At 43.2% G+C, this 13,199-nt stretch overlaps 1 protein-coding gene and 1 long non-coding RNA gene across 15 annotated transcripts in view; one reads left to right on the top strand and one right to left on the bottom strand.

Annotated features, from left to right (window-relative positions):
- The window catches only part of MFHAS1 (multifunctional ROCO family signaling regulator 1), a 95,832-nt gene that overhangs the window by 3,368 nt on the left and 79,265 nt on the right, over positions 1-13,199 (bottom strand). For 3 of the 6 annotated variants that reach the window (XM_085000195.1, XM_085000196.1, XM_085000198.1), the window contains 2 exons: positions 10,462-10,588; positions 4,108-4,218 (listed from right to left, as the gene is read on the bottom strand). In XM_085000195.1, coding sequence (XP_084856321.1) covers positions 4,191-4,218; positions 10,462-10,588 — 155 coding nt within the window. In that variant the 3' untranslated portion in view covers positions 4,108-4,190. The remainder of the gene's footprint in view (positions 1-4,107; positions 4,219-10,461; positions 10,589-13,199) is intronic. The other 3 variants (XM_021075967.2, XM_085000197.1, XM_085000199.1) reach the window with 1 other exon arrangement.
- The window catches only part of LOC102160389 (uncharacterized), a 96,589-nt gene that overhangs the window by 72,629 nt on the left and 10,761 nt on the right, over positions 1-13,199 (top strand). For 2 of the 9 annotated variants that reach the window (XR_014829974.1, XR_014829975.1), the window contains exons 2-6: positions 1,111-2,591; positions 3,243-3,423; positions 4,927-5,076; positions 6,858-6,916; positions 7,573-7,649. This is a non-coding gene — a long non-coding RNA (uncharacterized LOC102160389). Of the gene's footprint in view, positions 1-1,110; positions 2,592-3,242; positions 3,424-4,926; positions 5,077-6,857; positions 6,917-7,103; positions 9,638-10,886; positions 12,855-13,199 lie in introns of those variants that run through there. The other 7 variants (XR_014829973.1, XR_014829978.1, XR_014829977.1 and 4 more) reach the window with 7 other exon arrangements.

The following is a 13,199-nucleotide window of genomic DNA, read 5'->3' as shown; positions in this document are numbered from 1 at the left end:
AAGAGTGGGTGTCTATCTAGACTAAAAAGCATGCTTTGACTTGAATTAAAGGCTGTCAAACTAAAAGCTGGAGTTAGATGAATATAAAATGAAGAAACCACGTATCTTCAGCTAATTAAAGTGGCATTCCATTCAGACCAAATGGTCAGACAAGAACACATCAAGTGTCCCCCCCCCCCATATTTTAGCTATCCTATAATGACTTGCAACATACTTAAAGTGTTGTGGCAACACTTAATAAAACATACAAAGAGGTACAGGGCTTACCACCCGCATTCCCCACCCTCCACCCTGCCTCTCTCTTGAAGCTGCCTGATTTTATGGAAACTGATAATTTAGTATCTACCTAAGACATTTCTCCAGCCCACACAAGAACTGGCTGAGCATAATATCAATAACAACATCACCAAAAATAGACACCTTCCATTTACTAAATGCTCACTACATGCCAGGAATCACACCATTCCCCATACTGTGTTATTTGATTAGTCCTTAACTCTTAACACTCCATCAGGTAAGCTTTCCCTTTTTCTGCATTCACCAAGAAAGGAGCTAAGGTCCAATAACTTCCCCAAGGGCACACACACCAGTGAGCGGCAGGGCCGGGCCCTTTAAAGAGGGTTATTTGACGCCAAAGTATGCTTGACGACTGAAAGCAAGACTGGACTATTTGGGGCCCTGGGGATAGTTTCACATTTCTCTGGCACTTGGCCATGTGGACATTTTGAAGGCCTATTAATATATTAAACTTCCCAGTAGAGAAAGTTTTGAAAACTGCCTCAAATTCAAGTAATAACATAATTAATCTAACCATAAGGAGAATGGCAGCGTGAAAACACACATGCCAGCCAAGTGGTTAATGCTGGTGGAGCGAGTTCTGGCTCTGAGTGGGAGAGGTGCTATGCATATGCTTTTCTTACTGACTCTAGCAAACCTGGGGAAAGGCAGACAGTTGTGTCTGGCTGTCTGCTCCCCTGAGCCACTCGTAAGACTGAGAAACACAAGGATATGTAATCAAGGACACCTAGAGGGAATACCCCAGTGTTCAAAGGGAAAAAAGGAAAACTGGTTTGAGCATTCTGCACATGGATGTCGTTTTTTCCTGTTTAGGCACGTAAGGGACAAAAGCATTGATCACAAGCCTCCCCGCCTCTGACTATGCCTCCATTTCAAACTTGCCCTCATCAAGATCCACCTCAAATGCTATTTCCTGGAACTTTTCCCGATTCTTCTGGCAGAGTGCTTTCGTCTCTGTGCCTACAGGACTTCGATACACTTGTTGCTGGAGGTGTCATGTTTCAATTGGAATCAGACACAAGTTTGTCTGGTTGTGCCTTTGATTCCCATTTCTACTGGATTCTTGAGGGTCTCAGTTATTTCTGTACCCACAATGCTTGGCATAATGCCTAGTAGAGGACACTCAACAAAGATCTGCTGAATGAATGAGGAATAAGATGTGATGAAGGAGTTCCTGTCATGGCTCAGTGGTTAATGAATCCGACTAGGAACCATGAGGTTGCAGGTTCGATCCCTGGCCTTGCTCAGTGAGTTAAGGATCCAGCGTTGCTGTGAGCTGTGGTGTGGGTCACAGATGCGGCTCGGATCCCACGTTGCTGTGGCTCTGGCGTAGGCCAGTGGCTTCAGCTCCGATTAGACCCCTAGCCTAGGAACCTCCATATGCCGCAGGAATTGGCCCTAGAAAAGGCAAAAAAAAAAAAAAAAAAAAAAAAAAAAAGATGTGATGAAAAAGTCACAGGCAGAAAAACAGCCCAGGTACTATGAGATTATTACCATAAGGTGTAGTGATCACTACCATCTCTTCATAAGGAGATGTATAAAAAGGAGATGTGAAGGAAAGAATGGCTGATTACAGTTAGAAGGGCTGAGGATGGCTTCTCAAAAATGACACATGAAGCAGCTAGTGGTGAACTGAGAGCCAGCCAGAACTTAAGCCTGGCTAACCCTCCCACAGTAAGGTGGTGTCACACATCAGAAGGGTGGTGGGGTCCAATGGGGAAGCCTTGTGTGTCGTGCCTAGGATTTTGAACTTGAGCCCCTAATCAGCAGGAAGTCATTCAGGGCTTTTAAAGTAGGAAGAGAAGTGATGGGGTCTGATGTTGAAAGATGGCATTGGATAGAAAGCCAAAAAGACTAGGGAGGAAGATGCCAGTTGAGACTCAGTCTTAGGGCGGAGACAGGAGGACCTAGACGAAAGCACAGGCTGAAGAGAAAGTTCGGTAGTTGAATTCCCTCATTCGAGACACACTACTAAGATGGGGTACCAGTTCTTAGTGGAAGGCTGCTTATGGGAGGGAAGAAAAGGAGGTGTTGAATGGACAGACTCCCAGCCTGGGAGATGGTGCCAGGCTATGTCACCCCCAGAGACAAGAGGCACAGACTGTGGAGAGCCCTGGGGGAGGAAGACAGAACGCACACCTGTGGCGCCTACAGAACATCCAAGGGAGCTGCCAGCTAGGATGATGAAGACAGAGGCCTGGAGCTGAAGGAAAAGTCGGTATGGGGAGGCTCAGCCCAGCCTCCTCTCAGGCTATGGAACCTGCTCTTCCTAGGATGCGGCAAAAGCATTCAAGGTATGTGGAGCTTAGGCTGAAAAGGAAGCTATACCATTAAGCAAGTCTTTTCTGTATTCTGAAATTCTGACCTCCAGGGCCTCGCCCACCCTGGCGGAATGCCCCTCCCAGCATCAGCCAGCTAGTCCCCAGAGAGAGTCAACAACCTAAGTGTGACTGTGCTTCTCAACTGCAAACCAGTGAATCCAGAGCCCACGCCCCCAACCACCCCCTTTATCAAGCTCTCACACTCCAGGCTGCAGTCCATCTACCCTAATCATGCCAGGGCCATGCTCCAGACAACGTGGGACTGTCTTTATGCCCCCGAGTCCATGGAAACTATCCAAACTGGCCCATCCTATGCCTTCTCCCCTGCCTTGCCCGTACCTCCCGTAAAAACCACAATGCAGGTTCCTACTCACACTTTCCTCTCCCGCTGGCCCCTGGCCACACAGGTGTTTCCCTGGGCAGCCCCCCCCCCCCATGGCATGGTGTGCCCCTTCCTCTAAGGAACTGTAATACACTTTTTTTTTCCCCACAGCAGTCATTTCCTGATCTGTCGGCCTTAGTGAATCTCTGACTTTCCACTCCCACACTATACAAAGTCTGTCCAGGCACTGGGCATTTTCAACCTCAATATGAATGATCCCACTCATGTCCTCTTTGTTCCAGAAAGACGGGTTAGAGACTGATGTTTACTCAGAGACTGCAGGTGGCCTCATAAATAGATCATCATGTACTTCACCTTGACTGCTTTGTGGTGGTGGATGTGAAGGTGAAGCAACATTCTCTCCTATACACGCGTTTACCTGCCTTGTGTAGACACCTCAACCAATGAGCTACGCAATCCTAGGTAAGTCAGTGAGTGGATTAGACTCTAGCATGTATATTTGCATTTTGAAATTTTTTATTACTACCTTTGTACGCCATCCCCAGTGTATGCTGCTTATGTTTCTAGTAAAAATAACAGCAACCGGATTTATCAAGTACCACTTATTCTGTGTAAGGACTAATGCTGAAGGCTTCCCCTGCAATGGTCTCTAAATGCACAGAACAACCCCATGAGATAGTGCTTCCTTAAATCTGCACCTGTTACAGCACTAGCAAATCGGAGGATTCAAACTCAGGAAGCATAACTCCAGAGCCTATCAAAATGCCTTAAAGAAAAGAAATATAAACACTGCTTTTAAAAAGCTGTTTGTTGTATTAATCAACCTGGGCTTATCCTGATGTTATATTCTTAAATAACATTAGAGTACATTTTTTAATGACTTTTTTTTTTCCAAAAAGAATCTAAGGTTACCGATATATACATTATAGTAAATTGAGCCAAAGAATTGAGCAGTTTTCTTATTCTTAATTCCTAAATAAATCTTGATTCTGGACAAGTAAAAGATTTCTAATCTTAAAATGTCCTGCTCTTTGGAATCTCTTCATCCCAAACCCGTCCCAACCCCCTTTTTTCCCTAAACTCACCAAGGCCTTTAGGAAGTCCTCACCTAGTTTAAGAAACGCTCTCTGCTTCCCAGAGACTTACCCTTAAAAATTGGTGCTCCTAAAGTCACAGATTGGGGACAGTAAAAATGATGGCATAAGGGAAAGAAGCACTATCTTTTCCACTTAATTGTCCAAGAAAGTATGCAGATACCTAAGCAGAGAGGGAACAAATTCCAGTATCAATGTGGCTGACGGGAGACTAAATCATCAAAGAAACACTATTAGCCCCAGCCTGTAAAAGTAGCAGGGCAATGAGCTGTCTTATTCTTACAAAGAAGAAAACATATCAATGCAAATCAATGTGATACACCCCACAGGCAACCTCCACATTTAAGCCTGCTTTCCTTCTGAAATCCCATCCCATCCCCACTCTTCATGGTTCAAAATTCTGAGATCAGTGCAAAATTCTCCACTGCGATAAAGCTAAATTCAATCCTTAAAAAAAATTTTTTTAAATCAATTCCATACTAATCTGAGTGGAGTTAAACATAATTCACCTGATTTATTCGGTGAGATAAAGGCCACAGAATCTTTATACTACTTTTTGCAAAAGGCTTATATGAATTGATCTTAAATATTCTCATGTCATCACAATGTGACTGCCGAAAGTCCTATGCAAAGTAATCACTATACATTGGAGAATTCTTAGCAGGAATCTTACTTGAATTGAAACACAGTATATGTGCAATAATCCAAGTTTAAAAAGTAGTTCTGAAATGCAGTGTTAGCCTTGCCTTTTATTATTAGCTGCCCTTTCTGGAAAGGAAGAAAGCTTTGCCCAACAATCTTCAAACCAGACCATTTTTTAAAATCCTGTAACACATGACCTGCCAAAATCAAAATTAACTTCCTTTTTCAGTCCCACCGTGCCACAGACATGTAGCACCACAAGAGAGATGGCAACCGTCAGGAAATAAAAATGATATATTTCCATTTCCTGTATGTTCAAGGACCAGTCCATTAAGAAACCACATGGAAGAATATGGGTTGCACTCCAGTATGTCTTAAGGTAAAAAAAAAAACATTTTCATATGCTAAACTTTGGATTCTGTCTTGAAATGAAAATCAATAGATAAATTGAGTTAAGTGGCAGTTTCTAAGACTCTACACTTTAATTGGTAAATAAGACAAATCTCTTTGGAAATGAGAAAGAGATATATTCTATCAGGTATATAAAAAAAAAAGGCAAATGGTAAAGGAGTTCACACTTCTTTCTGAATGGGAATATTAAGCATCTCGACCTGCAGAGCAACAGGATGGAGATGAGAATTCATACATAAAAATTTTAAAAGTAAATGTTAAAAAATGATCCTACTTTCTCTTTTTCCCACTGAAAGTATAGGTTTGCTTGCCCCTTCTGACCCCTAATGTCCAAGGGACAATTAGACTGCCACTCAAATTCTGAAGGATAAATATGTGAGAAGGATGTGTTAATTAACTAGTGGTGGGAGTCTTCATGATATATACAGGTATCAACAACACAATATACACTTTAAATATCTTACAGTTTTGTTAATTATACCTCAGTAAAGCTTAAAAAAAAGAAATCAGTGTTGCCAGGGGTTAAGAGGGGAGGGAGGGACAAAGGGGGGGACACAGGATTTTTAAAGCAATGAAAGTATTGTGTGTGACACTGTAATGAAGGATACATGTCATTCTACATTTGTCTAAACCCATGAAACACACACCACTAAGAGTGAACCCCAATGTAAAGCATAAACTTTGGGTGATAAGATGTGTCCATGTAGGTTCATCGTGTGTAACCAATGTTGATGGTGGGGGAGGCTGTGTGTGTGGCAAGGGCAGGGGGTAAGTGGGAACTCTCTGTACCTTCTTCATTTTCACGTAAACCTAAAACTGCTCTAAAAAATAAAATCCATGCTTGGAAAAAATTACTACTTATACTTTTTTTAAGAGAAAGTTCTAAAGGAGGCTGAACTTCCCTCCAAGAAATGCCATTTCCCTTCTATTGTCCAATAAACAGGGGGCTGGCAGTTGGGAGGGTATAAATTAATTTGCTGCCTTTAGACTGAATTGGACCAGGGATAACAAGTGTGCATATGAATTTCTTTAAAACTCACAAATTGTTTAATACCAACACCAGCAAAACTGATAGGGATGGAGTAGGCATGGGTAGTTGTAGAAGTCCCAATAAAGGATCATAGATAGGGAAATCTAGGGGATGCTGGGAGATCACTGTAAGTTAATAACTGCTCAGGGAGTTCCTGTCATGGCTCAGCAGTTAACGAACCCGACTAGCATCCATGAGGACGCGGGTTCGATCCCTGGCCTTGCTCAGTGGGTTAAGGATCCGGCGTTGCCGTGAGCTGGTCCCAGACTCAGCTTGGATCTCAAGTTGCTGTGGCTCTGGTGTAGACCAGTAGCTGTAGCTCCAGTTTGACCCTTAGCCTGGGAACTCCACATGCCATGGGTGTGGCTCTAAAAGCCAAAAATCCAAAAAATAAAAAAAGTAACTGCTGAAGAAGGCCATCAGAATGAGGCAGGCTTGCTTGACTAGTGAAGGCAGGAGACTTTGAGTGGGGAATGGGATGAGGCCTACATTCAGATTCAGACCAAGGGTAGGAGTTGAGGACCACCCTTCTGCTGATTTGAATACACATCTTACTGGACACGGATACTAAGGAGGAGCTTCCGACCCCCACTTCCCTTGGATAATAAAACTGTAGCCCACAGGATCCTGGGGGCAGAGCCTCCTTGCCTGCCAGCTTTTATCTCTCACAAGCTTCCTATCTTAATAAATCTATTTCTTGCCTATCACTGTGTCTCTAGCTGAACTCCTTCTGTGTGGAGGAATGAAGAACCTGAACCTCAGTGAGTCTAGACATCAGGTGAGTGATTCTAATTTAAAACTGTGGGTTCAAGTCCCCGTCTATGTTCTGGCTAGTTTCAGGCCGTTAGTGCTGTCAGTTTTAAAACCATCCCTGAAAGTGGCACTAAAAATAATTACTGTTAGCACAGAACTAGGTGTTATATTAAGCATAGGTAACCTTAGATGGGCATGAAATTTCTCTTTAGAATGATGAAAATGTTCTGAAATGAGACTGTGGTGACAGTAGCACAGCTATGTGAATATAGGAAGAATCATCATTGAATGAGCAAGGTTTTTTTAAAAAAATGTACGAGGCGAATCTATATCCTTAAGGAAGTCATAATCTTTCAGAGCAACCCAACAAATCTGCTACCAGATGAATTTTCATCTCATCTCAAAAGCAAATATCCTTGAAAATCAGCTCAGGATAGCCAAGGTATGGAAATGACTCATATTTCTATCTGATAATCAGAAAAGGGGCTGAGAAGTCACTCAGCTGCTAAGTTTCTCTCTGGAGGGTGAGATGCTAAAGGACAAGGATTTCATTCAATTCACGTAACCTCTTCCCAATGGAATGCTGAGGGACTTCACCATCCAAGGTGAATTATGAGAGGAAGTCACGGCTTTGTTTTGTTTTTAAATCACTGTTTACCTTTACTCTCTCGCTCTCTCTAGGGGAATAAAAACACCTTGAAATTTTTTTTTAAATGAGAAATAGAAAAGCTTGGAATTCACAAGGAAGATCCAATCAAGTAAGAGTCATAATGGTTTTTACTTAAAAAATGCATAGTAGTAGCACCATTATTTTACATGTGGTCAAAGGCAGACGCTAATGACATGTCTCAGTTGACCTCTCAACGGGTCAAAGAAGAGCTTGGAATGCCTTTTTAGAAACACCTGTAAGATCTAGGTCAATGACCTAAAAGTAGGGTGATAATATTGGTTTACCTGGTTGACGCCTATCATCCTGGTATAATTATTTAAGATAATTAATAATTAAGAATAATGATATGAAAATGAGGCTCACTGGCCAGCAAGGTCACCCTGGAAGCCACAGAGGGGATCTCAGCAGAACAGGCACCCACATGTGACAGTTATCCGCATGACTCGTTTTCTTAATGGCTAGAGCCTGGCCCTGGAAATTCTAATACACATGCCTGATCAAGAAAGCCTGATCCTGACCATTGACCTGCACTTTAGGGGATGAGAGAGGAGTAAAATATCACTCTCCAGTGATCTGCCTAAGTTAACTGAAGCAGGAGTTGCAAAGCCAGGGCAATAGCTCTAGTCTCCAAATTTCTACTGCCTACCGAAACTCCAAAACTAACTCTCAGGAACTCTCAGGCTCAGGCCCAAGCTGTGTTGACCTAATGACCACCTCCTGGGACAGCTTTCCTCATCAGCCTGCAAGTCTCCCACTTCCCATACACCGCCATCTACTTGTACATTAGAGCTTCCACTGGGCTGTGCAGGGCCTGGATTATGTTTTCATTTTATTCTCAACAATACTCCTTCATTTAGAATTGAGACTTGCCCTTTAAACCTGCCATCCATTGTAGGAGACCATTGTTTAAAAATCCATTTCAAAGTGAAACTACTCACAGCTAGGTCAAAAGTAGTTCAACCCCTAAAGGGATGCCCTCCAGCATCTAGATGTCCCAGGCCATGAGGCTCTGATTATGCAAGACCTTACACTACTTGTTCATTTTAGGTATGATAAACTGGGAGAGAGAGGAAGTGAGAGCATTTCTGCAGGTTGGTAGAAATGTCCCTCTGTGGCAGCACAACAAAAAGCCCATAAGCAAACACTGATAACACTGGCTCAGCATCACTGTGCTTTCTTGTGCAAATGGGTATTTTAACTCCTACCTCTATCTCACTTCTTAAATGCCATGCAGCTGTGGCAAAACAAGAGGTTACCATCTCTCCTGGCTGAGGAACATCTGTACCCATGCAGAGCCTACTGAACAACTGTTTCCCTCCATTCCAGATCCTGCTGTTTCTAAGAAATTCCCTGGTAGCACAGTGAGTTAAAGATCCAGCTCTGGTTGTGGCTCTGGTTACAGCTGTGGTGCAGGTTTGATCCCTGGCCTGGGAACTTCTGCGTGCTGTGGGCTCAGCCAAAAAAAAAAAAAAAAAAAAAGAAAAGAAAAGAAAGAAAAATCACTGACAGACCCTGCTGTTTCTGTAACAGTCCCTTTATCCTTAGTCTGTGCGTGTCTGAAAGAAAGAGACCCATGTACCACCATTCAAAGAACGGGAACATTTCTGTTGTTCAGGACAGGGGGATGTTCTGGTTCATGTGAAGTTACTATGTAATCCTAAGAAGCACTTCAAGGTCTCACAGTGTCACAAGGGTCATATTAGTGATGAATTATACTAAGTGCACGTAACCTTAAAAAGCATTCTCAATAGAAGAGCATTAGATAAGAGTCTCCCTTGGGTGTTTAGTGATGTTTCCCAGCAAAGATGGATTAGGGATGTTCTGTCTAATGACCCAGCTTGGAGAGGAGGGGCAGCAGCTAATGAATGAAAAAGCCCCTGTAGTCCCCCGACCCTGCAGAGAGCACACCAAGGGCAGGAAAGCTGACACGTGGAGGAATAGAGACAGGAGTTCCTATCACACACACCTCTCAGGAATGCAGCCTGATAGCAAGTTTCCCAAGATGCCAGGACAGGTCACTATTCTCAAATGTGAACTTCTATGTGCACATTACTTTAAAAAACCTCCCTATAAAAAGCTTAGACATTTAAAAAACAAAACAAAAGAAAAAAAAATCATTCTGTGTGGTCAACTAGGAAGAAAACCAGAAGTTTCTTGCACAAATATGTCGTGGATGTCATCCAGGTAAAAAGAGCTCCAAGAAGACCAGGGGCTGCTACTTTTCAAGATTTGCAATAAAAAGGTATTTCGTCTCAGTCTAAAAGTGGCCTCTTTAGTTCTTAACACTACAGGGAAAAAAAACCAAACAGATGAGTTTTACCTCAATTTTTCATCTGAATTTAACACTAAGTTAACACTCTATCCAAAAGTTAGTTCACATGTATACATTCTGTGTCTTTAAGCCCATTTTGGAGAAGGTGGGAGCAAACTACACAGCCTCTGATTATCAAGGATTGATAGAGAATCAGAGACCCAGAGGAAAAAAGGATCCACTACACATTTCCTGCCAGCTTTTCTTATTTAATGAGCCCTCACTTTTTCCTGAAGCAAGAGCCTCCTTAATTCTACAGTGACAGAATTTAGACTCTCCATCAAAAAAAAAAAAAAGCTCTTTTTGGTTTTATATATGTGCAAATATACTTTAAACAACTGCATAATATGTGAAAAATAGCTCAAGAAAGCTGTTTAAAAATGCTCTTTTATCAGAAAAAAAAAGATAACAAAAAAAGGAGAATTCAGTTTGTTGTATAAGCCATGATTTTGCTGTTGCTAAGATAATTAGGTCTATCTTGGGGGAGCTTATCAAGGTTTGTGGAAAGGTACCTTAACTTAGCTTTTGGTTCTTACAAACTACTGCAGGCTCTGGAGTGAGAGACAGGGGCTAGGAGCTTAGAACTCACTTGGAACAGGGGCTGATCACAGTCGGTGTGGGTGGGTAAACCAAGGCAACATTCACTCGCTCACTGCCATTCTTGGGGCAGATGATCTCTGCCACTCCTTCTGGTCTGGGCTGACTCAGCAACTCCCCTGCAAGTGGAGAGAGAAAAATGCATTAGTGAGATCTGCCTTCAAAAAATGGGACCATATTAGAGAGAAATCCTGCACTGCAGGGGGAGAGCAGGGCAGGCGGGGAGGAAGCGAGGGGTCTGCAGATGGTGGAGCCGGAGAACAAATGTGCAACCAGAGCCAACCTGGCCCTGCTCTTACAGGCGCCGCCTTAATTCTCATCTCTGTCACCATGGAGAACATTCTAATGGTGATGGTAGGAAGGCCATCATTCCAGACAAAGCATCTGCCACTATTCTCCTCACCTTCCTTTCCACAGACAGGCTCCAGAGATCATTGTCTCGATATCTCGGCAAACTGAGCCAAGATCCCTAATTAGGGTTGGGGCAGATGGGAGGCGCAGCAGCCTTGCAACAAAAGCCCTGCATTAATGACCTGGAAACACAGCCAGCTACAGGTGTGGTATTGAGGTAAACAGCCCAGCTTCATGTGGGCAAGAGGACTTCCGGTGCAGGTATGTGTGCAGATTTGAAAGGACCAACACACTGCTATCTCATGAGTGATGGGGGCTCGCAAAACAGATCATTCACTTACTGGATCACTGCAAGACCCAAAGGAAATCTGCATGTGCTGCCTGCCCTGGATACAGTCTCTCCAACCAGATCATCAAATTCCTAAGAGCAGCGATGCCTTCCGTTTCTTAGTTTCCTCCCTACTGTCCGCTTACTCGGTAGCACCCTGCCCTTTCTGTTACAGCAGACAAGCCTGGAAGTCATCCAGTCCAAATACTGCTTTACAAGTCCGAAGCTCTCTGAGTTTAAACAGATTTGCTCAGAGACCCAAAGAGAGCTTTAAGCCAACCAATCCACCACATACCATGGGGCTAGAACTACCCCAGGATGATGTTCTCAACAACCAGACCTGCACCGTTCTCCCCTTTTTCCTCATCTGCTATTTTCAATTTCTACTTTCCATCCTAAGACTACTCCCAAGGCTCAAGCCCAGACTGGGAATTTCTGGTTTCCTCTGAGAACTATCTCCTGGTTGAAGTTTCACTCAGACCTCTGCTCCTTCTGCCTGCAGCAGCCTGAGTGCCAGGGATAACAAACAAATGTAGATGTCAAGCCCCCCCCCCAACCCAACCCCCCTCCCTCCCACACACCGGGTCCTGCACATCTGGCTTCTTTGCTGGATATACTGCAGGTTTTGTTGAGAAAAAGTCTAGTTTGACAGAGAATATGAAATAATTTTCAGTTGACTACTAAGCACTGGTTATCAATTTCTATTAAACCAAGAGCTTTAGTGCCCCTCACCCCAGATTCCCAGTGTCACACAGCACCAGGTCACTGGTTTTGTTTGGGTCCTACTCTTGGCTGCATTGCCAGCCACTGAAGCAGCATGACAGTTGGAAGCATCGAGGAATTTCATACATATGAAAAATTCACTTGATGCTGTGGAAGACTGAGCAAGAAATAGAACATTTCACAAGCTCCACAACATCCCCGTACTCCAATAAGCTACCTCATGGGGTTAGGATTCTGAGGATTGAAGAAAATGTGCCCAGCTGCCAGCTGCTAGATGAAAATAAGAAAAACAGCTTTTTCCTTTCAAAAAAGACCCTTATCCTATCAATATGAAGAATGGTCCATAACATGTGCTAGCTACTAAAATAGAAACTAATTGTCTCAAATTTCCTTAACACAAATTTGATTTTCAAATTAAAGTACAGCTATTCATTGAGCATCTAATGGGGAGATCTTACTGTCTGAGGAACTGCAGGAGGCACGGGGATACAGGAAGCTAAGGCAAGGCCTCTGGTGTGAGGGTCTCAGCACTGGAGAAAGTCAAGTACACAAAAAGAGAACTATGGTCCTATGTGGTTGGTGCCCCCAAGGAAGTCATTATCAGATGATAGAGAATGAAAGAGGAGGACAAACTAACACTGACTTGAAGGATTGGAAAAGACCTGGAAGTGTGAGGAGCGCTGACTCAAAGACCCAGAAACAGAGTTCCTGTCGTGGCTCAGTAGTTAGTGAACCCGACTAGCATCCATGAGAACACGGGTTCGATCCCTGGCCTTGCTTAGTGGGTTAAGAATCTGGCATTGCTATGAGCTGTGGTCTAGGTCACAGATGCGGCTCAGATCTCATGTTGCTGTGGCTGTGATGTAGGCTAGCAGCTACAGCTCCAATTGGACCACTAGTCTGGGAACCTCCATATGCTGCAGATGTCGCCCTAGAAACACAAAAAGACAAAAAAAAAAAAAAAAAAAAAAAAGAACCAGAAACACTCATTATCAGAATGGAGGACAGTGATGTGCTATCATGTACATCAAATTAAAGATCAAATTAACCCCAGAAGAAAACTGATGATCACTGGAGCAGCTAATAATTATCAAGCACTTATGCACTAATTCTCTCTCTCTCTTAGTCCTTATGCCAACCTGATGAAGTGGGAAACAATGATTATCCCCACTATATAGAAGAGGAAATTGAGGCTCGGGGGTTAAGTGTTTGCCAGTAGTCACAAAAAGGAGGAGGCAGTGCTAGAATTTGAACCCTGGACTATGACTTCACTCTTAACAGCATATAACACTACCGTGGTGATTAAATTAGATACATAAGAAAAGTAA

The sequence above is a fragment of the Sus scrofa genome, chromosome 15 (genome assembly GCF_054392235.1).
Source record: "Sus scrofa isolate SSC_HxYL_T2T_F1_AM1 chromosome 15, Sscrofa_HxYL_maternal_Yorkshire_Landrace_v2.0, whole genome shotgun sequence".
Classification (NCBI taxonomy): domain Eukaryota; kingdom Metazoa; phylum Chordata; class Mammalia; order Artiodactyla; family Suidae; genus Sus; species Sus scrofa.
This window is presented reverse-complemented; position numbering and strand designations above follow the sequence as displayed.